The following is a 26,855-nucleotide window of genomic DNA, read 5'->3' as shown; positions in this document are numbered from 1 at the left end:
TATTAAGAATGAATTATTTTAATAGTATTTGCTCCAATACTTTTTCACATTTGAGAATTGGGTTGTTCGCCACGAGACATAAACATAATGACACGAAAGCTGAAATTCTAATACTGCAGTATATATTAAAAGCAAAAAACTGTTATAAAGTCCATTCAGAAAGTATTGGAATAAGTTTATACTCACATCCTACTAACTAGACAAACTCTTTTTAATAGGATTAGGATACTGAGGGTTCTCAATTACCCCCTCCCCAAACTTGAGCTCCAGGAAGGCACGGTGGTTGTTTGGTCCATAAGCATTGATACCAGCAAACTGCATGGGCACCAGTGGCTGCAGGAAGTGCTCAGGAAACTCCACATCCTGCTTGTGATCAGTCCATGTGTCCTTGGTCATCACTCCATTCCGAGAATAGAAAGGCCATAGATCCACATGCAGGTGATTGGCCTCACTGTACTGAATACGGTAGAAGTCTCCCTCTACTGCCCTCTCCCATACATAACCATTGGCATCCACCAGTGACCCTGAATCCAAGTTCTTAAGGTATTCACAATTGGGCACGTCTTCCAAATAAATACCCAAATCAACATCATAGTCCCAAGGTATAATGTCTTGATGTCTGGCTGCTCCTAAAAGACTACCCCCTTCTAACCAGTAGCGCACACCAGAACTCTCCAGAATATTGATAACATGCTTAGTTGTTTCCCTTAGGGCACGCAAACAGCAGGGTGGAGTCCATCGCTCCAAATAGAGGTACTCCGGTGTATCATCATGCACTGTACCAAAGCATCGTGGTGTCTCTTTGCTGCAGCCAAACCAATGGTCCCTCCCATCAGGCCATACCAAGTGCTTAAGGCCAAAGCTTCTCATTAATTGGTTGGTAGCCTCCTTGAGATGATAGTCTGCCTTCCACTGGTTGTGTGAAGAACTGAAGAGGGGCCTGTGGCTCGCAGTGAATGAAGGACCCTCCAGAAGCTTAATCTTCCAGCCTCTGAGTGCAGTCTGAATAAACAGTGCAGACATCAGTGGCCGTGCAAGTGGGACTGACAGGTTGAAAAGGTCTTTAGTTCGAATAAGAACTACAGCATCACCATACAAAGCAGTGCACATACTGCCACCACTCCCAGATGGTCCAAAGGAGTATGTAGCTGTCCACTCCTTGAGGTTTACTTGTAAGTGCAGGCACTGGACAGCAGCACGTGCCAGCACTGGAGCTGCAACCAGGCGCACCGGGCCATTTCCCTCTGCTTTTAACTCTTGAACAAGCGTCTCAACTTGCTGCCAATGCTGTAAATCAACACCATCGGGTAGAAGCAGCACAAATTCAGATTGCACATAGTTTTCTGGACGATGTGTCTGAGGAGGGTTTTCTGGGCTTGGGGACAGCACAATTAAACGAGCATCTGCAGGCAGTGTCAGAGGAGGGTAAGGCAGGGTGTCTGTGACTACCAGGAAACAGAGCTCTGGCATGCGCTGCAGAAAGGACTGGGCCACATCTCCTACATAGTTCTCAAAGTGTTCAAATTCTCGCAGGATAACAGTCACATGATTTTTTTGCATACAACCCTTTATGCCTGCTACCTTGTCTCCTGTCTTACCTCTCACCACTATGCTTCCTGAACTTCCCATACCCAACACTGATTTGTTAGCATTTTTAAAGCCTTTCCCAGGTATGCGTCGTTTCTCCATCATCCGTTGCTGGGCTTGGGATACATAATACAGGATCACCAGGTTCAGCACGATGGCTCCTGTTAGCAGGGCCTGGCACAAACTGATTCGCATAATTGTATGTATATTTTCTCAATGCATGTATATTTTCTAGCAAAAAAATATAATAATCTGATGATTAGGTTTTTGTCATAGCTACTGTTCTAATGCCTACATTCACAAAGCAGTTACTTTTTAGTTACTTTTTTACTTAATAGGTTAGCATATTGACAGCTTGTACACTATAATGGATGAAGATACCAAAAGAGCCTTGCAGGAAGAGAAGCTTGATAAAATCGAAAGGGTCAAAGATAGTGCTTGCAACAGTGAGTGCAATCACTGAATCAGGACACCACCTTGTGCCATACCCAGTAATAGGGTTGCTTTAGGCAGCAAAATATTGAGAAGTTGTTCAAAATGTCATAGGCCCACAAAAACATCCTCAGTGATCACAGTGAGGTAGAATTTGCTTCCCTTTACTTTCACCCCAAGTCAGTCACTGGAAAAAAATAAACAAGCCATATTATTGCTTTTAAAGATAATCAGTATAATACAAAATACAACATACCAAAAGCTTTGCAAAAATTATTTATAGAAATGCAATATTAATTTAACATTAATTATCTAGTAACTGCAAAACCTGATGTATGTATAAAGATGTACATATAACACATGCATATACAGTATAATTATATACCAAAACATTACAAAATTAATGTCAGTGAGCAAACTAGCTTTATGCCTAAAATGATTAGGGATAAAAGGAAAAGTAGATTGATAAAAAGGAAAGTTCCTGACGCAACATTGTGAAAACATATTTGCGGATTTTTGTAAAGTAAAGTAAATAAAAGTAAATAACTTACCAGAGGGTAAAGACGAGCTTGAAAGACATAAGTTTCACAACTGCTCGCAATGTAATGTGTGTATTTTTCATCATCGTAATCAATAAACAGGCCTGGCAAAAACAGGGGGCAAATAAGACTATAGACTTTTTTGTAGAATTCTGGGATTCATAAACACAAACTTTACTAAAAATCTATTAAACCGACAGGGAAACATTTCGCAATGCCGAATACATTCGTTAAGTTAAATAACGGAAATCTTTAGATATGACAACAATTCAGTAAATGTCCTTTTCAATCTCCAGCCTATGTGCTTCGTTTCAATTTTAATAGGATGCTAAATAACGTTGCATATGCTATACATTTACAACATTCAGGCAGGATAAAACATCAACATGCTCTAAATGAATAATTGGTTTCCTTATTATTCAGCCCTTATTACATTTTAAAAGAAAAGGACGCATGCAGGAACTCAGCTAAGATCGATAAATCATTAGTCGTTACACATTTTAGTGGTTAACACAAATGTACACTTGTGTATTAAATGTCCCTATAATTAAAAAACTGCACTGAATTGTATCCGTTTGTTGATAAGCAGGGAATCTCAGCGGATATCACAATTTGGCAGGAAGTAGCTCGATACGCTGTAAGGGCTGCGGTCTATTATTCCCTACTCCCTGGGAAGGTTCCACCCACTCCTCTGGTTCCCTCTGGCACTTATTTATATAAAAATGTTTTATTATTGCACTTACACTGACATTTAAACAAGAACAAAATAGCAATAATAACAACAACGAAATGTTTGCAGAGGGCGATAGCAGATTGAACAACAATAATAACAATCTTACAAAACACTATGTTATTACAGTATCATCCCATCGTTTTCCCTAAATATCATATATAATAAAACAGCGCAAACCATCTCGGAGGGAAACGTGCTTTTTAAAGGAGTTCATGTTCAACATCGCAGCATTAAAACGATTTAAAAATCCCTCTTTCACACGCGCTCCCAAGTGTTGATCATTACACGCTTATGGACTACATCGGATTCTTCTCGGACGCAATAGAGGAACATGCCGAGGATCACTATTTCGCAAAGCCACGGTTTAGGAAAGAATGGAGACGGCTTTGGACTAATGTTAGTCACAGGGTCTCTCTGCCCTTTGTTTTCCTTTGATCTTTCTACCCATTCGCACTGGGGACAACTTGTAGACTATAATGGACGCAGACATACCCACTGGAGTTGGCGGTGGAGCAAATCAGAACCATGTGGCCAGTGGTACTGGTCGAAATCCGAACGGGCCGACCGTGTCTGCTACAGCGAGCGCAGCCGGGGCGATGCCTGCATGCTTCCATCCACGCGAGCAGCAGGACGGGGAGGCAGTCGGACTGTCGCTGCCCGGGATTTTACATTTTATCCAGTTTGAGTGGGGCCGTTTCCAGTCGGAAAAATACCGATGGGAAGCCGAGAGAGATGAACTTAGGGTAACTTACATTTTCTGCAATCTTCTATTGGTGTCTGGAAATTTCTAAGGGATTTTTATTTGGGAAGAGTAAAAGTAGGGTTTTTTCTTCAAATACTTTTGGTTTGTTCAATCTGAATGATTCCGAGTGTAAATGTAATCATACGCTCGCTCACGTTAGCGATGGAAATCAACCTGCTCACTACTATTCAGACCATTTTGGTATTTCATATCTAGTCGTTACCTGACATTTTACACGATATTTATCTTAAGCCTAATGTAATCACTTTATCCTGTCAGTGTTCAGTTAATCCAGAGTTTATTCTGGGAACATTGAGAGTGATGTGGAAAAGCTGCATCCTGGATGAGACAGAAGCCCATGAGCGACTCATAACAACATGCAAACCTCAATCCAGCTAAAAGACTCAATTCTATTCACATTTATTTGTGCTTTTATGCAAATCACCTTAAACCACTGCAGTTCTTTTATTGACATTGAAATTTCCAGATTTTAAAGTGGTGTAAGTATTTAGGATATCAACACAGCTACCACACTATTAATTGTATTAAAACACTAAAGCTGATATTAAAGAATGAAGGGAATATTTATTACAAAATCACAGTAAGATACAACAAAAAAACCTTTAAACCCTGACTTTACTTTTTTGTATTGAATGATATTTGACTCTTAAGTAAAAATAGCTGTCATGTGCAATATTTGACCTTCAGATGTGTTAAATGATGTGGCCTGATGCTAAAATAAGTATTTTCCATATCAATCTACACTTTATAAACCCTGATAACAGACGGAAACCATATTTTAGCAATTGTATAGGATGTTTCATTATGACAGTGTTGTGTGCAAAGTGAGCTTCATAAATATATGGTTTGCGTGGGCTGGAGTGGGAGATCTTAAGTGGCCTGCTATAGAGCTCCAACCTCAACCCTATTAAACATATTTGGAATGAATTGGAATTTCAACTGCACCCCAGACCCCTTCACCCTACTTCAGTACCATACTGTGCCTTGTGGATGAATGATAAGCTAATATATACTTTATTCGTCCCACAGTAGGGAAATTTCTCACAGTGGTGAGAGTCGTTCTCCAGCAATGATGATAGTTTAGCTACATCCTCCTTTCTCCCACCTCCTGTACAGTGTCCAGGGGAATCCCCAGGACTGAGCTGGCCTTCCTGATCAACTTGTCTAGCCTCTTCCTGTCTGCATTAGAGATGCTGCTGCACCAGCAGACCACACCATAGAAGATAGCTGAGGCCACCACAGAGTCAAAAAAGGTCTTCAGTAGCCTTCCCTGCACTCCAAAAGACCTTAGTCTCCTCAGCAGAAAGAATCTGCTCTGTCCTTTCTTATAAATTGCCTCAGTATTATCTGTCCTGTTCAGATGAACACACAAGTATTGATAAGAGTCCACTCTCTCAATGTCCTTTCCCTGAATGTTCACTGCTAATAGTGAAGTTTGTTTGTGTCGGCGGAAATCCACCACCAGTTCTTTGGTCTTCTTTGCATTTATTTGGAGGCAGGTTCAATGGTACCAGTACACAAAGTTCTCGATCAGTTCAGTTCAATTAATTTTTATTTGTATAGCGCTTTTAACAATGAACATTGTCTCAAAGCAGCTTTACACAGAAGATGTGGTGAGTAAAAGTGAATATGTTCTTTATAAGTAAGTTTGTCCCTGATGAGTGAGCCAGTGGCGACTGTGGCAAGGAAACACTCCCTGAGATGGCATAAGGAAGAAACCTTGAGAGGAACCAGATTTAAGAGGGAACCCATCCTCATCTGGGTTGCACCGAATGTCCATTTATAGCAGATATAAGATGTTGCGGGGTACAGTGATGATGATCAGAAGCAAAAAGAAGTTCTGAGTCAGTGTAGGAGACTGTTGACATTAACTACAGTCCAGTCCATCCTTAAAGTGCCCCTTCTTACTCCGGAATTTCATGGAACCACCCAAGGCGTTGATGAGAAACCGTCCCAAGTTGCACAGAGTGGCCTCCAGTCGAAGAGAACATTATCCAGAGGCAGGCCTGGACGAAGTGGGAAGATCCATGGAGGGGAGAGGGGCAGGAACACTGGTCACTGGAACCACAGGAGCATGTAAGGATCAGTCCTCTAACCTCCCTGTCATCATCATCCGTGATCAGGCCAACGATGGCAGAGTCATCAGAGAACAGGACAATGTTCCAAAACATACATCAAACCCAACACAAAAATAGTTTACTGACAACAAAATCTAAAATCTGCGATGTCTATCCCAGTCCCCTGACTTGAACCTGAATAGAAAACCTGTATGGTGATCTAAAATGTAAAGTCCATATGCATTGACCTTGATTTGAAGGGAAGTAGCAGCAAAACACGAATGTTAAAAGAAGTATTATAAACATGAACAGTGACCATTAATTTCTGAAAGTTCTGAAAGCACTGGTGCAGGTTATTTTTTGCTTACTGTACAGTATTTACCATATCCCAAGTTAAAATCTAATTTATTACTCATTGTCATACAACAATTCCGGTGCTAAAAACAGTCTGGCGATTGACCTTTTGTTTTCATCATACATTTATCATACGGTTGTTGGTACTGTTTAAAATGTTGACACATTTTTTAGCACCAATATAGCATTGGCTCCTTGCTTTTCAATTATTTTAAAAAAGCTTGCTAGCTAACATTTTAAACTGGTTCAGACTCGATGCCATGTAATCACACAGCAGACATTGCCTAAGTTCTCGCTTGTTAATTTTTTATTATGGTCCCTAAATGTGTTTCGAGCTTGAGTAGAATACATAAGAAAGATAATTGGTTGCCATGCATCTTCTGCAGGATGCTCCACCTTCCACTCGAAGACCGGCGCTCGTCCATGCGCTTGCTGCTACATTCATATATACTCTATAGTTTATAAAGATATGGTATCTTAAATTGCTCTGTTTTGCGAAATTATGTAATGCAATTTGTTAAGTTATTATACTCATCACCATCCTTTAAGACTCCAGGGTATGCTAGGCCATGTCTCGACTCGGTCATCGGAATGCATCTCCATCGTAAGTCGGGGATCACCTGATCTCGTGGCGCTTAGCGGTGCATCATGGTTGTATGAGTCTGTCACTGAATGTATTCCTCAGACTGGCCAGTGTTTATGTAGTAGCTGGGAGGATCATCCAAGATGGAATGTTCTTTGGACAGCATCCTTCTTTTAGACACTTATCGTCAGAGAGTCCATTTCCTCCCTAACAATATTGTCGGCCTTGCATAATGCGGAAAGGTGAATTATGCAAATTATGTGATTAAGCCATTCCTCACAGAACAGTGACAAAAAAGTCACAACATGCAGACTTTACAGTCATAACGTAAATATATATGGTCGCAGGTGGCAATCCATTTTAGTCGCACTCTTGATCCCTGAGTAGAGTACCTCAGTGTTCTTAGTCTATTCTAGTTTATTGTCTATGTAAACCCCCAGGTATTTGTAATCCTCAACCAACTCCACACCGACACCTTGAATGAAGACAGGAGTCACAGGTGCCGTCTTCTTTCTCAGGTCCATAACCAGCTCCTTTGTCTTGGAGCTGGTACATCCCACTACCGCAGAGTTATTTGAGAATTTCTAAAGATGGCAAGACTCTGCCTGCTAGTTGAAGTCTGTGGTGGTGTAGACCGTGAGGAGAAAGGGAGCACTGTCCCCTGTGGAGCCCCAGTATTTCTGATAACTTTTTCTGACACACTTTTTGCTCAAACACAAATATCTTAAATATATAGACAATAATATAATTGCCTTTTTGTACAGACAGGTTCATAAATATTTGGACACACACTGTCTGCTATAGTAAATTTGAGTTGAACTTAAGTAATGTACAGACAGTTTGTGGCTTTGCAGCCGAAAACAGCCTAAATAGACATCAAGTTTCTTCTTTAGTTATGCTCATTACATAGTGCAGGTACACAGCAAAGAAATGCAGTTTAGCAAATATTTGCATTGTGCAAATAACAAGTACAGTTAAATATGTAAATATTTGTACAACAATAATAGGCTGTTGGCAATGAAAATGTACTGAAACTGTTGAAGCTTCATCAAATAACAATAAGAATTTATGTATTTGGAAAAAGAAATAAAATTTTGGAATAGGTGCAAAAAGGCCAGTATATGCATATGTATGTAATAATATATAAAATGAAATGTACAATATATGGGATGTGTACATTGCATGTACAAATGTTCCTAGGACAATGCACAGTGTATTTGTAGATGGTGTGCACTGTTTATTTGATAGTATCATACTACAAATTTTATCTGGTCATATCCAATGGCTTTAGGAGCTTGAGGTGGCAGGAAATTTTCCCACTGTGGGACGAATCAAAGGTATATTTTGTACAATTTATCTTATTTTTGCAATCACACTTTGTAACTTTAAATGACCCTTTGTCAAGCTCACCTGCCATCCTGATTGGAGCTTCTGAGTCTCCCTCAAATCTCCGCTGTGTTAATTGCCCAAAGTTTTGCTGCCATGTCATGAACTTTATTCTTGCTCTGTGAAAGTGCTGCCTCAAAGGCACCACATGATATCTGGGCTTGGATAAACATCATGGTGACTTGCAAAATCTCACATACTAAAAAACAATAGAGGTTTAAGACACTTTTTCTGGTTATAAGCATAATCATGAATCACAAATGAATACATATTTCTTAAGGTTTAATTAAACTGTTAGACTAAACCTTCACATATAAAAAAAAAATAATTCTATAATAATTCATACAAATCCTGGAGTCTGTGTGACCTAGTTGGTCATAATCTATGGGACCAGCAACTAGATAATCTTTCCTCAGTTTGAGTGTCTTGCATTTCCACACATCAGGAGAATTCCGGTATTATAGTGTAACATCTAAGTGGTGAGGCAAGGATTAACCACTAACGTTAGCCCATGCTTTTGTCCCTAGAGTTGAACAATCAATGGCCCCACCCTGTGCACACAACTTATCTTCACAGATGATGCATTTCCAAATGCCTCACACTAAATAAGGCTTTATTGGATTGAAGTCTAGTTACAACCCATGTCCAGCAAGTTCTGATACATGCCTCTTCAATCAGGTGGTACATGCAGGGTTCCAGGTACTTGAAAAAAGAAACAGTGATAATACGTATAACGATAATACTCCAAATAAGGAGCCCTATTTTCATTTTAACATATTATTTAACAAAAATATTTAATCACGATTATCGCTTGATTGTCATGAGATAGCTCACGATTAATTACAACTTAATCACACATTTTTATCTGTTCTAAATGTACCTTAAGTTAATTAATACCCTAATCAACATGAGCAAATATGGATGCTTTATGTTTATTATTAGTGAAACCATATTCAACATAGAGCATGAAGACAAAATATTCTTGTGAATGTTTTAAAGTTATTATGGTGTTTTAAGTTACCTAAATCCTCAGGACACCAAATGGAACTTTTGTTTCCACAGGAACGGTTTTAATTACCGGATGTGTGCATCATGGTGTATTTTGGCACCTGATTTGAGACTTCATCAGTAAAACAAATATTTAGTGATTACAATTTATTTTTGCTGGGTTTTTTTATTTTTATTTTTTTATACCGGATTAAAAAAGGATGTCATGAATAAACGTGCAGTTTTGGGTTGACTAAGGATCTCATACTTCGATATATTCATATACTGTTTCTTTTATATTTTACCTGATATCAGGCACAGGTGGCATTTCTGCAAGGAGAGGAAAGGGCAGGAGAGCATGAAGCAAGATCTGGTGAGGCGGATCAAAATGCTAGAATATGCCCTTAAACAAGAAAGGTGAGCTCATGTTAATGTTACGTAGACAGGTACATTAAAGGATAAGACTTTACTGATGTTTTTAGAATAAAGATTGTTTTCTTATTTTGGGGTTGCTGTCAATCTGATCAATGCCAGTTTATTATCTAGTTCTACCCTGGTATATGATTCATACTAACAGACACATGATTCCTTCAATATTCAGATTATTTTTGTACTCAAATTACTCGAGTTACTTGTGGAATTGTTTCAGTGCTAGTCTAAAGGTCAAGAGCTATAAGAAATACTAGGATGACAGTTATATTAACTGCAAATATTATTAAATTATTAAAAGTAATATTTAATATTAACAGTTCTGCAAAAGTAAAAGTTTTGTTTAAAGAGAGTTTTTAGGTAGTTAGTAATTAATAAAGTGTGTAATGTTTAATATTTTTGCATTAACATTAGTATTTGTGACGACGTAGCATTGAGTTTATTAAAAGGTTCCATTTCCATATATATATATATATATATATATATATATATATATATATATATATATATATATATATATATATATATATATATATATATAATTTTTATTTTATCCTCAGGGTCAAATATCAGAAATTGAAGACTGGCACTGATCAGAGTCCAGAGAAGAAACCAGAGACTAAGAGTGACCCAAGTAAAAGTTCTCTACACACAAAACATACACACACATTCTTTTCATAACTCTCACTCACTCTCTCTCTAGATTTCAATAGATCTCAAGTGTTGCACTCTAGTATTGATTATTATTTTTCTCTTTTACTCACTCACATAACTTGATTGACAATGACATTCTGGCTTTGCAGTTTCCAATGGTCAAGAGGAATTTGACAATGAGACAACCAATCAAATGGCATGGAAGGAGGGCCGTCAGTTGTTGCGCAAGTTAGTAAATTTTCTTTAAGTGACACTAAAAGGCAATGCAGGTTATTTGTTGGAGCAGCTAAGCATGTGAGTGTGTTCTGCAGGTACCTGGAGGAGGTGGGTTATTCTGACACAATACTGAACATGCGCTCTAAACGAGTCAAGTCTCTGTTGGGTCGCTGTAGCCCAGAGGTAAATGGACCTCTGCAACATGATCCTTCCCAGAACCCAAGGCCCATGATGGAGGTGGTTCTCTACTTGTACGACAGATAGAGGAGCAGATCAAAAGGTGAGCGAAAGAAAATATATCATAACATCTGCATGGTAAATTATCTGCATGTTTGCCTTCAAAGACAATTTCCTAGATCCAGTATAAGCCTAGACTGTAGTTTTTGAAAGACTTTTCTACAGATCATTTCTTGTCTATGATGACTACAAAAATAACTGAAAGATACCAAGGATACAAAGTTGATGGTCACAGAATTCTTACAATATTTCTTTTTGTATTACCAGATAATATTATTCTTCCTGTGCAGAAATGCCAATTGTGTACATCTTGTCTTTGTTGTGTACATTGCAGAAATGCTGGCAAGGAAGGTTCTTCCGAGCACAGTGGCAGGTCAGTACTGGATAAAATTCCTTTCCTGCGTAGCTGTGAGGATGAAGATGACAGTGATGAAGATGATGATTTCCAGGGATTAACCACAGATTGCATTGATGGACCACATAAAAACAAGAAATCCAGAGGCAAGGTTAGAAGTAAAGTGAACGAACACACACCGAGATAACATAGTCGGGCCCATAAGTATTTGGACAGTCACACAATATTCATAATTTTGTACATCACCAAATCGGATTTGAAAATAAACAATATTTAAAAGTGTAGACTTTCATTTTTCATTCAGTTTGTTTAACATAAATATTGCATTATTATTTAGGGATTACACCCATGTATTTGCACCTCTAGTTTCACAGGGTCAAAACAGCAGAAGCTTTAGAATTGTCTATATGAACAGTTTGTTACATACTTTTTTAGTATATACACACACACACACACACACACACACACACACACACACACACACACACACACACACCAAGAATGCTTTATAGTGATCCACACAGCCAATCGGATTGCTGAGATTGTCATTTACCACAGACAAACTTCAATAATGCACTGGAACATTTGCCACAGTTTTGCTGCAATTCACTCCCCAATAAATGACATAAGGAAGCTCAGAATTTGGTGATGTTCATGGGATCTAGACTTCAGGAAGTCATTGACTCCAAAGGATTTGCTTTTAATAACAGTAATTATTTTATCTATACTTGTTAAATCGATATTAATTGTAAACCCCCTTGAATTAACGCTGGAAGCCTACACACCCCTTCACACACCTCTTGAAAACTTCATTTCAAATCCGTTTAGGTGGTATACAGAAGAAAATGTATTAAAGTTGAGTCACTGTCTAAATAGTTATGGACCTGACTGTAATAGCACCATATCCTTAAACTTTATACTCTCCAAACCACTTGACAAAATCAAATTTTTTCTATAGTTAGACATGTTATGTACATATAAATTTTATATATTTTTGTCCAGATGTTTGGAGAACCCATGACCACAGGCCTAGACCCTGAGGATGAAGAAGATGAGGATGATTCAGAAGATGCCCTTAGTGAATTTGACTTTCTGGGTTCAGGAGAAGAGGGAGAGGGGGCTGGTGAGGCATGCATTTCAGGAGATGGCCGTGAGTTAGGTATTGAAACTATGATACGAGGCCCTTTGTACATCTGTCAAAAATTTGAATCAGGATCTAAGAGATAAGCCAAGTTGTGCAAGTATTAAAAAATTAATCTATAATGCTATCTACTTTATATCTCTGGAGTGTGTTCAATACCCTTGTCTGATTCAGTCAGACCTGGCCTGAAAATAATTTAAATATAAGCGTCTTCAGGTATATGATTATATGTATTTGGGTAAAATAAAATTAGCAGTCAAATTAATACCGTATTTTCCGGACTATAAGTCGCTACTTTTTTCCGACGCTTTGAACCCCGCGGCTTAAACAATGAAGCGGCTAATTTATGGATTTTTCCTGGGTTTTTCCGGTTTCACAAACTTCAAGTCAAAAAACTGAGACCCAGACCATTAGACCAATGAAATTGCAGAATGGGTTCAGGTGAATCAATGAAACTCTTTATATTAAATCAGATGCGCTCCCACTGAATCGGGCCGCACCACATCATAAATATGGATGATGTTCCTCTGACGTTTGACCTGCCGCTCACTCGGACTGTCTACAGGAAATGCGAATCATTCGTCACGCTGAAAACAACCGGGCATGAAAACACACACTTCACCTGTGTTCTGAGCTGCACGGCATCGGGAGAAAAGCTTCACCGATGGTGATTTTTAAACGCACAATGATGCCAAAAGAAAAATCCTGAGAGAAATTGTTGTGAAAGGAAGAAGGAAGACAGTGAACTTTCTTAGTAGGCTACTGTTTAGATACAAGCCGTGTAACAGACCGTGTAATTCAGTGGGTGTGGCTTATATTTGGGTGCGCTTAGTCCGGAAATTACGGTAAGCAAAACATCATACACTTGACTTGGTACTAGGTATTGAACAATATAGTGGCCTACACTAATACTGCCACCCTATTGGCTTCCACCTCCATGTTTGACGGTGGATGTGAAGCAGTTGGTTAGCATCTTTTTTCCAGTTCTCTAGTTCACAGAATTTCTTCTATTAAAACCAAAAATGGTTCATCTGCTGCTCACAGAACTGTCCATTTCAATGGCAATTCTTGGAATTTTGCCTTTTACCTAGTTTGTTGTCTATAAATAATAGGATCTCTCCTTCTCTCTCTCTCTCTCTCTCTCTCTCTCTCTCTCTCTCTCTCTCTCTCTCTCTCTCTCTCTCTCTCTTTCTGATCATATTTTATAACAGTTATGTGGTGAGTAGGTAGATTAGGTAGATCTACAGCTAACATCTTGATTTTCTGTAACTTTTAAGAGTTACCTTCTTAAATATCAATGAAAGCATAGATTCTCTATAGTGCAGACGTTTGGGAATAATTTACAGCATTCTGAGTGCAGTTACATGTAGCTTTTCTTGCTGTTAAGCACAAAAAACTGTTCTGAGCTTCTTATTTTATGCCATTAAATTGAGGCAAAGATATTTCTTTCTTTTTTTTTAATGTTTCTTTGTTGTTTACAGCAGGATGCACTCTGGGCTTCTCATCTGATGTCTTCATACTGGATACAGTTGGAGGAGGGGACATAAATCTTGGCGAGCTGGCTGACCTTACTGTCGCTAATGACTTTACCATTGATGTAAGTTTTTATTTGTTTGTTGAAGTTACACTTACATATTTTAAGCATATTTAGCTGCATTTGAATATATTTGCATAATTCAGCATTTTTATTGTACATGTATTATTTTAAAGTAAAAATGCATTTTTAAATGTTGTATATGCTTGAGCTTTGTGAAAATTGAGTGATGATTAGAATGAAAAAAAAAAAAAACAGGCATTTTCAAGCAGAGAAAACTAGTGGAGTGGACCTTTTGTCTGTCCCTGTAATTAATGTTATGGCATAAGCCATTCTCAACAAACTGATTACCCAGTGGCAATGTCTCAATTATCTCTCTTAATTCAGGATTGTGTGCCATTATATTACCATGCAATATTTAGCAACTGCTAGTATACACTTTAGTTAGAATATTATTTATATTTCAATGTTTAGAGCACTATTCAGAATACAAGATTTGAATGGACAAAAATTTAAAACTTGGACTTCTGTTTAGTTTTTCATTTGGAGTATGTTGGCCGCTATGTCACATTGATGATCTGACATAATTTATACTGTTTTTCTTTTTTACATAACGTTCATTTTAACAGGGGTGTATAGATTTCTAATACACTGTTTGGTTTTCTTAGCATCAGGACAGTCAGGAGGACTTTAAGAAGACATGGAATCCACGCTTCACACTCCGGAGTCACTTTGATGCTATTCGATCGCTGACATTTCACCCTTCTCAGCCTGTGGTGTTGACAGCTTCAGAAGATGGAACACTAAAGCTCTGGAACCTGAACAAGACAATGCATTCAAAAAAGTGAGTGATTTCCTCTAGCTTCTCTTGTTTTTATAACTAAAATATGTCATTTTGTGTGGCTGTGGTAGAACTGGATCTTCTTTTTCTTTTGTTCCTTCATTGGACACATCTTTTTACCTCCAGTGTTCAATCCTTGGTCTGTGTGTAGAAAAATGAGGACACGAGGGGCTTTGTAGAGCATAACTAGCTTTTCTATTGTATATTCTCAAGACTTTTCAGCATTTCCTTCTTTAAATGACACATGACACAATGACAAACACACAGAGATCCAGAACCCCCCTCCTGGACTTCATTCACAAACTGCAAGGTCTATGTCACAGAAGCCCTGCAAAATAAAATCCTTTCACTCCACTATTAACTAAGGGGATCACTTATCTGTTTCTTCTTATCATTGTCAGGGGTGCAGCACTGGACTTTGAACCTATTTACACTTTCCGAGGACATAGGTGAGTGTCAGATTGTGTTGTATGTATCAGGTTATACATAAAGTTTGATTAGTGTGTTGAATAAGACAAATAAAATTTGAGGTGTTCAGAATTATAATAAAAGGTACATACATGTGTATATGTGTATAGTGGAGCAGTCCTTTCTCTAGCCATGGGTGAGGAGGGGAAGTACTGTTACAGTGGAGGTCTGGATGGAAGCATACGTTGTTGGAAAAGTCCAGACCTTAATGTGGATCCTTACGACAACTATGGCAAGTCACCAGCATGGTTACTGATGTATAAATCCATTTACATTCACATTTAGGGACTCATTCTACATCATAAGCAATTTTAAGACATTATACACCCACATTTTGGTTTTAGTACTCCATTACATTTGATCAGTCTCAGCGACAAAGCTGTAAACATGTTAATACTACCATTTTATAATGCCAAAATAGAATAAGACAAAGGTTCCACTTTGGTTTTTCATTGTTTATTTTTTCACTGGTGAGGGTTTTATGCACTGGTGGGTGGTTGCAGACTTTTTTGACATGATTTCTTTTCTGACAACAAAACAAAACAAAAGAAGACTGTTTACTATACGACAAAAGGCTTATGGACACCTGATCATCATGAAAAGATGTTCTTGTTGAAAGCCATTTCTTCTCAAAGGCCTGGGCAGGTAAATAAAGTTCTTCCACAGCCATGTTGGCAAACCAGTTCTTTATGGATTTCACTTGCTGCAAAGAGGCATTGTCATGCTGGGTAAGGTTTTGGCTAAACATGTTTGTTCCAATGGAATGGATTCATAATGCTGCAGCATACTAAAATATTGTGGAGACAGTTTGGGAAGGGCACACACATGGATGTGATTGTTGGGTGTCAATATTCATTTGGCTTTTTTATTTTAATTATTATTATTATTTTTTGCTGAAATATTACTCACTATAGTACATTTAAATCTTACAATTTTTAAATTTCTTTTTAATGTTACAATTTAAATCAGTTTTATGGGTTAAACATCATGTTGCTAATGTGTTTGAATAGTAAGTCAGTACAGTAATAGGACATAAGTTTTTGTCAGATGTGTGCTGCAGACAGGTAGAAGTAAGCTCCTAACACTTTCAAACATTTTAATCATATGCACTTGTAATACATTTTACATTTGTAAGTTTGTAGCCAGTTATAGAAATATTTAAACAATAAAAAAAAGTTATTGTTATTATAGCTGCCTACCACAGTAGTTAGTAAGTTGAAGTTCATTAATGAATAGCAGTTAAAAGTGCAGACTTTTCACTGGGAACAAAATTCATTAGACAATTGGCTGCTCAACTATTCATGGGTCTGGTGTGTGTCCTTCATTATTTTACTTGATAAGCAAATAAAATCTCTTTTTAGTGTGTGTGGCATTTGCAGTTAGAGTCTGTTGCCCACAATCCTCAATACCATTTATAGTAGCAAAAACATCACATTTTGGTACATTGAAAAGAATACACTGGCAGTCTCAAGAACACAAATTGGCATGAAGACGCCAAGAACCACCTCCAGGTCAACGCTCAAGAAAAGACTTTACGAGGTGATTTGTTCAATTTAGTACTAACTACGACTAGCAGACCTACATAGAGGACTACTCAAAGTACGCACATGCAAATATGCACAAACAATATAAAACAGTTCATTAAATGCCAAAATTAAACAAGACAACAGAACAACTTTTGGCTCAGTCTTAAAGATATTGAACTCAAAATTTGGGCTAAAATCTAAGCAATGCCATGCTGCCACTGCTGGCTTTTAAAGGCCCATAGCCCTGAACTGCTCAGTTGTTTAAAATTTGATTTGTTGATTATTTGAGATTAATTGTAAGTCACTTTGTCTAGTGTGTCTATAAAATGCCTATATGTAAAACATCTGAAATTGAACTTTGAAATGTATTTGTGATATATTCTCAAGCTCAAGAAGTTTTTGTCATTTCAACCATATATAGCTGATGCAGTACACAGTGAAATGAGACAATGTTTCTCCAGGACCCAGGTACTACAGAAAACAACGTAGAGCTACATCACACTAGCTTGTAATGTGCAAGAAAAAAGACAATACACAACAGGACAGATACACAAAATTGCACTGACCAGTATACATTCTGTATATGTTATGCAGTACAGTGTACAAAAATTTGAGAACTGTAAACAAAGAGGGTACTTGTAAACATAAACATTTGTATAGCAGCATTTGGTGGCAGTGTGAAATGTGTGCAAAACAGCATGTAAACAGTTATTATATGGATGGTGCTATAGCCATGGATGTATATGAATTGAATTGAGTATTTGAGGGTTTAGCTTGAGTTTGAGTTTGGAACAGTTCAGTACACACAGTAGGGGAGGGGAGGTACATTTTAGTTCTGGGTGTTGAGGAGCCTGATGGCTTGAGGGAAGACACTGTTGCACAGTCTGGTTGTGAGGGCCTGAAAGCTCTGTACGACTTTCCAGATGGCAGGTGGGTGAAGAGTGTGTGTCTACTTAGAGACGTACTTTGAAAGCAACTCAGCACTTGTTTTTAAACAAAGAAATAGAATGTTCTGCAATTACCAATCCACAAATCCAACTTAGCAAACATTTCACTTGTTAAAGGCAGAATAAGCAAAGAGCAAAAGATAATTGTTGACAGCTGCAATAAAGGCCTGACGGAGCACCCCCAGGGAAGAAATCCAGCATCTGGTAATGTTCTGAGGGTTCCAGCCTTCAGGAAGTCATTCATTCACATACTCAAATTAAAGCAGAATTTTTGCACATTTTGAATTCATGTTCGTAATTGTTCATCATACATACTGCATAAAAATGTATGAGTGGAATAGATTTAGTTTGGTCTGGCAAACACAGATTAGAGGTACTGTATCCATTATTTTCTAGTGACTGGATCAGATTTTCAATGTGTTTGTGTCTGTTGTGTTGTGTCCCCCTGTGTATAACAGACCAAGGTGTTGAGAGTGCTGTGTTATTAGGACATGAGGATGCAGTGTGGGATTTGGCATATTCATCCACCTTAAAGCGCCTGGCCTCATGCTCAGCAGATGGCACTGTGAGGATCTGGGATCCTCAGAGCTCCACACCCTGCATAACTATTTTCAACAAAGAGCAAGGTGGGTTTGTTATCCCTGATAATTAATCAAAGCGTGCTTGAAAGCAACCCCAGTTCCAAAAGGTTTGGGATGCTGTGTAAAATGTAAGTAAAAATATAATGCAAGGAGTAGCATATTTCACTAAACCCTATTCTATTCACAATAGGACATAGAACATATATCAAATGTTTAATTTACCATTTTAAGTAAAAATTAGAAATTGTAAATTAAAGCAGGTCAACAGGTCTGTAACATGATTGGATAAAAATAAAACAGTATTTTGGAAAGTCTAAGTCTCTCAGAAGTGAAGATGTGTAGGGAGCACAATCTATGTTCATTAATCTATGAAAAACTGCTTCTACAAATTGTGTACCAATTTGCAAATAATGTTCCGCACATAACATTGTAAAAATATCATCTATAGTACCTAATAGCACCATCAATTTGGTGAAAAGTATGTACAGGTTTAGAACAACATATGCTTCCATTCAAATGACATCTTTTTCACTCAAGGATTTGAATATTTCAGCAAGACAATGATAAAACTACATACTGCATCTATTACAATATCATGGCTTGTTGTACAAGAGTCAGAGTTCTGGACTGGTCTGCCTGCAGTCTAGAGCTTTCACCAATTGAATACATTTGGTGCATCATGAAACAAAATACAGCATATGACAAAAAAGGACTTTTGTGCGGCTCTAATCTATCTAGTTTCAGACACAAATGGGGAAACATTCCTCTCCCAGCAAATAGTCTCCTCAGTTCCCAAATGTATATGGACAGTTGTTAAAAGATGAGGGGATGCTACAGTGTTAAACATGGCCTGTCATTAATTTCAAAATTCCCTTATTTTTTTCTTTAAATGGTTCAATTTCTCACTCTAAACATTTGATGTTTTTTGTGTTCTATTGTGAATAAAATATGTTTGTGTGATTTGCAAATCAAATTTGCATTTTGTTTTCATTTACGTTTTACACGGCATCTTACATTTCTGGGATTGAGGTTGTGCATGGCAGTTAAATATGGATGTTGAAATGTAGCCTGAGAGCATTCCAGAGTATTATTATTTTTTTATTTATTTTGAAAATAAACATTGTATATTTCTATTCATATAAGCAATACCCAACAGCCACTAGCTTTAAATATTAATCTAGCAATATACATTCATGTATATATAATCCTTGTGCATAAATACAGCATATGTGAAAGACAAATTCAAGTTTTAGCGTAAACATTAATACTCTCAAAAAACAACACATTTCTCTAACGCAGAACGTGGAACTCCTACTTCCATTGCATTTGGAAATGTAGACCTGTCCCAGGCTGTTGTGTCTTTTGATACTGGTGAGACAGTCCTCTACGACCTCAACACAGAGCAAAGCATTATGGTCCTAGAGGCTCAGACAAATGAAGGTAAGAAACATTAAGTAAATCAATTGGTTATCTTTCTATACTCTGTATAGTTTTTAATGAAATTAAACAGAAATTTAGGATCAGGGATATTGCAAACGGCTAATGCATTTATGATTATGTTGATTTGAGTACAGTTACATTTTATTTTACTGTATACATTTTTTTTATTTTTATATTTTCGTTATGTTCATAATTATGTTGCTGCCTACCTTTTCTGTTCTACACCTCATTTTATTCTTAATAACTTTAGTATCCAGTGTCCCTAAAAAAGGATTGGTTCTCTGATGTGTCTGGTGCCTTAAGAAGTTCTAAGTTTTAATGCCGTTGTGTTCATTGCTTGCTCAATATCTTGCTTGACCACAATCGCTAGCCACGGCGTACGACAGTGCGTACCAGCTTCCGCCATAATTTCACAGTACTGTACATAAAGCCTACTCTACGTACGACCAAATCGTGTTACAACCGGTCTGTCTGTCCCAATCGTGGTCGTAAGTCGACGACTACCTGTATTTGAAAAACTGGACTTTGATTAGGCTAAAAAAATACATCATCCCATACCCTGAAAAACCAGCTATAACAGTTAACATTTTGTTGCACATTAGCCATTAGGGATATACTGTATAACGGTACTAGAAAAATAGCGGTATATATGATATTTCAAATCGTATGATATTGTAATTTTGCTGAATTTATTTCATAAGCTGCTTCTTCTTTTGGCTGCTACCATTAGGGGTCGCCACAGCGGTTCATCCGCCTCCATACTACTCTGTCCTCTACAGCTGCCTCTTTTGAAACAACTACATGCATGTCTTCCCTCACCACATCCATAAATCTCCACCTCATTTCCTCCTTCCTGTTGGCTCCATCCTCAGCATTCTCTTACCGATATACCCCATGTCCCTCCTCTGCACATGTCCAAACCATCTCAATTGGGCCTCTCTCACTTTGTCCCCAAAACGTCCTACATGCACTGTCCTTTTAATAAACTCGTTTCTGAACCTGTCCATCCTCATAACTCCCAACGAAAACCTTAACATCTTCAGCTCTGCTACCTTCAGCTCCATCTCCTGTCTTTTACTCAATGCCACTGTCTCTAAACCATACATCATCTCAGGTCTCACCACAGACCTATAAACTTTCCCTTTCACTCTCACAGATACTCTTCTATCACATCACTCCTGCCACTCTTCTCCACCCTGCCTGCACTCTTTTCTTCACTTCTCCACCTTTTCTCTCTGTAGCCGCACTACCTCCCTCTCATTCACACACTCTCATACTCTGTCTTACTCCTGCTGAATTTCATTCCCCTTCTTTCCAGCGTGTACCTCCACCTTTTCAGGCTCTTCTCAACCTGCTCCCTACTCTCAACACAAATCAAAATATCATGCAAACATCATAGTCTATGGAGACTCCTGCCTGACCTCGTCCATCAACCTGTCCATCACCACTGCAATCAGGAAAGGGCTCAGCTGATCCTTGATGCAGTCCAACCTCCACCTTGAACCAGTCTGTCATTCCTACTGCACACTTCACTGGTGTTACACTGCCCTCATACATGTCCTGCACAACCCTCACATACTTCTCTGACACACGTGACTTCCTCATACAGTACCACAACTCTTCTCTCTGTACTCTGTCATATGCTTTCCCTAAATACACAAACACACAATGCAACTCCTTCTGACCTTCTTGATACTTCTCCATCAACACTGTCTAAGCAAATAAGGCATCTGTGGTGCTCTTCCTCAGCATGAAACCATACTGTTGCTTACAGATGTTCACCTCTTCTCTCAGCCTGGCTTCCACTACCCTTTCCCATAACTTCATGGTGTGACTGATCAACTTAATTCCCCTGTAGTTACTGAAGGTCTGCTCATCTCCGCTATTCTTAAAAACCGGTACCAGCACACTCCTTCTCCGTTCCTCAGGCATCCTCTCACCTTCCAGAATTTTGTTAAACAATTTGGTTAAAAACTCCTTCATCTCTCCTAAACATCTCCACGCTTCTACCGGTATGTAATCTGGTCCAACCGACTTTCCACTTTTCATCCTCTTAATCTCTGCTTTCACTTCCTCCTTACTAATCCTATCCACTTCCTGCTTCACCATTTCCACACCTTCCAACCTTCTCTCTCTCTCTTAATTCCCTCATTCATCAAATACTCCCTCCATCTTCTTAACACACACTCCTTACTAGTCAACACATTTCCATCTACATCCTTTATTGCTCTAACTTGTAGCACATCCTTCCCAGCTCGGTCCCTCTGCCTGGCCAATCCAATAAATCCTTTTCTCCTTTATTAGTGTCCAACTACTTAAACAGCTCCTTATATGCCTTTTCCTTGGCTTTCGCCACATCCCTCTTCACCTGCTGCCGCATCTCCTTGTACTCCTGCTTACTTTTACCATCACTCTGTCGATCCCAATCCTCTTCGCATCTCTTTGTCTTCCTTACTAATTTTAGATGTCACACCAAGTACCTTTCTAGCTGTCTCCCTCATCACTTCTGCAGTAGTTGCCCATTCATCCAGCACCTTCTTACCATCACCGAGCCCCTGTCTGACCTCTTCCCTGAATCTCATACTACAGTCTTCCACCTTCAGTTTCCACCATCTTCTTCTTCTTCTTCTTTAAGTCCTCACTCTCCTCTTCTTCTTCTTCTTAACCTCCAATGCCATTCTACCGACCACCATCTGATGTTTGGCTACACTGTCCCCTGCCAACACCTTACAGTCTCCAATCTCCTACACAGAATATAGTCCATCTGTGTGCACCTCCTTCTTCTTAAAATAAGTGTTCACCACTGCCATTTCCATACTTTTAGCAAAATCTACCACCATCTGCCCTTCCACATTCCTTTCCTTAAGGCTATTCCTACCCATCACCTCTGTTCCCTTCACCAACATGACCATTAAAGTCTGCCCCAATCACCAATCATTCATTCCTAGGTTCCCCATCTACCACTTCATCTAACTCACTCCAGAATCTTTCCTTCTCCTCCATCTCACAACCCACTTGTGGAGCATAAGCACTGATGACATTTATCATCACCCTTCCAGCTTTCCACTTCACCTTCATCACCCTATCAGAAACTCTCTTCACCTCCACTACACTCTTACTGTACTCTTCCTTCAGAATCACCCCTACACCATTTCTCTTTCCATCCACACCATGATAGAACAGTTTAAACCCATCTCCAGTGTTCCTGATCTTACTCCATTTCCACTTGATCTCCTGAACACACAGCATATCTACCTTTCTCCTCTCCATCATATCAGCTACCTCTATCCCTTTACCAGTCATAGTACCAACATTTAAAGTACCAACCCGAACCTCCACTCTCCTACACTGCTCCTTTCCCTGCTGTCTCTGTAGACATCTTCCTCCTCTCCTTCTCCTCCTTCGGCCAACAGTAGCCCAATTTCCATCGTTACCCTGTTGGTTAACGAAACCTGTGGCGGTCGTTGGTAACCCGGGCCTCGACCAATCTGGTATGAAATTCTGATTCGTGATCTGCATATTTGATCTGAGACATGTTTTACGCTGGATGCCCTTTATATACTTTTTTGAGGATGGTTGTTACTTATGGTATTGATTGTGTGTTATTACAATCTGGTATTGTACCGAAGCCAGAATTATGGTGTCGAGCCATCCCTATTAGCCATACATTTAATGTATATGTTTTTTCATTGTACTCTGCAGGCAATCCGCTGATTAACTGTGTGGTCAGCCATCCATCCCAACCAATCTCAATCACTGCTCATGAGAACCGCAATATCCGCTTTTTGGACAACAAGACAGGTGAGTGTGTTCATGTTTTTGGTAATTGGCTGTCAAAGTTGCCAGTTGCATTTTTGTCGAGCAGCTACCATTAATACAACTTTTTGTTGTTGTAGTAATTAGGAATAAACTAAAGTAGGCATCAAATTATACTGTGTACGTGACTAAAATTGCAGGATCAGCAGATTTTAAATAATTTTGTTTAATGTATGAATTATCTCAAAGGGAATCATATATCTGAAATAGTATAGAAATTCTTTCTTTTCTTCTCATTCCAATTCTTTTCCGTACTTCCTTTATGCCTACCTGTTTATCTATAGGGAAAGTGATTCACTCCATGGTGGCTCATCTAGATGCAGTCACCTGCCTTACCACTGACCCTAAAGGCAGTTACCTCATCTCTGGCAGTGAGTATAAAAACACCTTATTCTCATACTCATCACATCCTCTAATTAAAAGGTTTGTTTGTTACAATATCTTTTAAACATACAATGTAATACAATATAAGCCATTTTAATGCTTAATCATCCCAAACAGAGTATACAGAGTGATAAAGTAGTACAATCGAATTAAAAATATATTTAGCATGTATAAATGTATTCCATAATAAAACTACATTCATTCACATAATAAGCCTGAACCTCTTTTCAGAGGTGGAATAAGTACTTATATTCCTAATATATATAAAAGTGAATGAGTAGTACAATTACTTGTCTTAAAATCTAGTAAGTTTTTTAGTAAGTAGCTCATTTAATATGTACCAAGTTTAACTTTCCAGGGTGCTATTTTTTTCCTTGCTTTTTTTTTCCTTTAAAAAAAAAAAAAAAAAAAAACTCTGTAACATTATGATTTAAAATATACCAAATTATAATACTTTAAAACATAAGTAAAATTACACATTTTAAAAATAACTTGAAAAAATAGAAGTAGACAAAAAACCTACTCATTTACAGTAATGTGAATAAATGTAATTTAATTCAGTTTTATTTCTATAGTGCCTTTAACAATAGACATTGTTTTAAAGTAAGAACTATAAAACAAATTCACTTATATTTAAATGTAAATTTATGTATATTTATCCTCTGTGAGCAAGAGTGGGGCGACTGTGGCAAAGAAAATCTCCCTTTGATGGTATGAGGAAGGAACCAGACTTAAAAGGGAACCCATACACATCCTGGTGACACCAAGAGTGTGATTATAAATCATTAAACCATTACAACCACCAGAGAGTGAGAGATATCATGAGCACCAGTGTGTGATTATGAGTAATGTCCTTTTTAGTCTTATACAGTCAGTCGGAGTAACCAGGAGCTCCTGAGCAACTCAGTAATTAGCTCAACATCTGAGATCATTATAGATTCAACACCAACTCCTCCATGCCAGAGCCTTTAAATGTTTAATGATGAAGAAACAGCAGATGTAGAATGTTATGTTGAGTATTAATTTCTTAATGAATTCATTACTTTTCATCCAATGAAGAGATCAATTTAAATATCATACGATACATGCATTTTTGGATGTCTTAAACAGCACACAGCATTTATTCATTCAATTAAAATATTATGCCCCACAAACAGGAAGTGAAGAATAATTCCAGTGTACATGGTGTGATGTGCCCGAAATGTACATGTATGTTCACTGATGAGGTATAATGTACATGCAAATAGTGAATCATTTTCCTAGAGCAACCAACTTGAAAGAGGAACTAATCTTTTAAATACTCACCCTGAAGGGTTTATCAGAACCATGCCAATGTAATACAAAATACATGCCATGTATTTGTCATAGTGCCAACTTGTGGCAACAGGAAGTATAGCTTATACATTTTTTTAAGCCTTTTTAATGGATCATCAGATCCCATGCCAAATTTGATCTGGTTCCAGAAACATTGTGTAAGCTAAAAGGAATGTATGATGACATAAATGCTTTTTGGTATGGTGGTGTGAGCAGCTCATGGTTTGCAATTTTAATAAATAAATGTATTTTAAATTATGGAAAATTCATAGAGACATAAAATGAGTGATGTGTTTCATAGCAGTTCCAACTTAGCTCAACTTAACTATAAATCCTTTGTTTCCAATATACATTTTTTGGTTTTTGTAAGTTTTGTAAGTAACATGTATTTTGACCAAAAGTCCATAGTTAATTTTACATGAAATTAATGATTCATTACTGTAATGCCTACACTAGCTTAGATTCATATCACATTTGGTCTCATCCAAAAAGACTAATAGAATTTACAGGAATGCAGCATACTTCAATCATTTTATTGCTAAAAGGTACAAGCTTCTCTCACCTGCTCTAATTTTTAAAGCTCTGTGTGACTAAAATACATTGTGCTCTCTCACAAAATACTTACCTTGTCTTTACCTCAGGTCATGATTGTTCAGTTCGCTTATGGATGCTGGATAATCGCACATGTGTGCAGGAGATCACAGCGCATAGAAAGAAGCATGATGAGGCCATCCATGATGTCGCTTTCCACCCTTCACAGCCCCTTATTGCTAGTGCTGGAGCAGATTCCTTGCCAAGATCTTCATTTGATCATGTCATCACAGCTAATTCTCAGTCATAATTGGTTAGTGTAAATAAGGTTTTCCCAAAGCAAAACATTCAAAAGTGATGTAGGTAAACAGACCCAGCAAATCCTGGAAAGCAGTACATTAACCATACTCTATAAATGTTCTTCCTGTAGATATAATAACACTAATGCACCAATATGCAGGCTGATATTGGTAGCGTGAAAGCTCAAATTGAATAATTTCTGACTAGACTCTGGCTAGACACCAAATGCTTAATATAAACACACAGAAAGGGTTAACCTGTTATATTGGAGACGGATGATCCGCTATAGCGACCCCTAGCGGGAGCAGCCGAATGAAGAAGAAGAACTTAAATTGTTAAATGTTATTTAAAGGGTATATTTGACTATTAATTAGCTTAGTGTTTGATGCTGCCACAAACAATGTGTATTGTTCCACAGTTTACTTCATATGAACCATAAAATATGTGAAAAACACATGAACACATGAAAAACAGCCTTTTCATAGCAGCCAAAATACAGAAAACATCATCTCCCCTATGTACTCTACTCTTTGGTTTGATGCATACTTTATGACCTTCTAGGGTATCGATATGTGCTTTGGTCACTTTTCACCTGAATATGATGTATGGATATTGATACCACCCTAATTTATACACCATGACTAACATGTATTATAATATTAAAATAGATAAGAATGGTCTATTAAATGAAACACTATTAATATCATATGATTTAAACAA

The 26,855-nt window shown here is 37.9% G+C and overlaps 2 protein-coding genes across 4 annotated transcripts; one reads left to right on the top strand and one right to left on the bottom strand.

Annotated features, from left to right (window-relative positions):
• LOC124394622 (fukutin related protein) lies at nucleotides 1-3,915 on the bottom strand. Of its 3 annotated transcripts, none has more exons than XM_046862979.1 (3): nucleotides 3,784-3,915; nucleotides 2,571-2,662; nucleotides 1-2,206 (listed from the first exon to the last, which is right to left on the bottom strand). In XM_046862979.1, the coding sequence occupies exon 3, from the start codon at nucleotides 1,780-1,782 to the stop codon at nucleotides 193-195; it is 1,590 nt and encodes a 529-aa protein (XP_046718935.1). In that variant the 5' UTR covers nucleotides 1,783-2,206; nucleotides 2,571-2,662; nucleotides 3,784-3,915; the 3' UTR covers nucleotides 1-192. The 3 variants fall into 3 exon arrangements, with proteins under 3 accessions (XP_046718935.1, XP_046718936.1, XP_046718937.1); XM_046862980.1 differs by lacking the exon at nucleotides 3,784-3,915 and adding an exon at nucleotides 3,469-3,603; XM_046862981.1 differs by lacking the exon at nucleotides 3,784-3,915 and adding an exon at nucleotides 2,992-3,456.
• Nucleotides 3,615-26,855, top strand: strn4 (striatin, calmodulin binding protein 4). Its single transcript, XM_046862978.1, is given in 18 exon segments — nucleotides 3,615-4,034; nucleotides 9,737-9,759; nucleotides 9,761-9,838; nucleotides 10,411-10,484; nucleotides 10,654-10,732; nucleotides 10,816-10,928; nucleotides 10,931-11,000; nucleotides 11,292-11,463; nucleotides 12,315-12,471; nucleotides 13,935-14,050; nucleotides 14,656-14,831; nucleotides 15,230-15,277; nucleotides 15,407-15,528; nucleotides 18,228-18,395; nucleotides 19,650-19,790; nucleotides 23,493-23,591; nucleotides 23,891-23,977; nucleotides 25,946-26,855. Coding segments are annotated over 18 exon segments (2,190 nt in total). The 5' UTR covers nucleotides 3,615-3,767; the 3' UTR covers nucleotides 26,146-26,855.

The sequence above is a fragment of the Silurus meridionalis genome, chromosome 12 (genome assembly GCF_014805685.1).
Source record: "Silurus meridionalis isolate SWU-2019-XX chromosome 12, ASM1480568v1, whole genome shotgun sequence".
Lineage (NCBI taxonomy): Eukaryota > Metazoa > Chordata > Actinopteri > Siluriformes > Siluridae > Silurus > Silurus meridionalis.
Note: the sequence above shows the minus strand (reverse complement) of the source record. Positions and strands in the feature narration are given on the sequence as shown.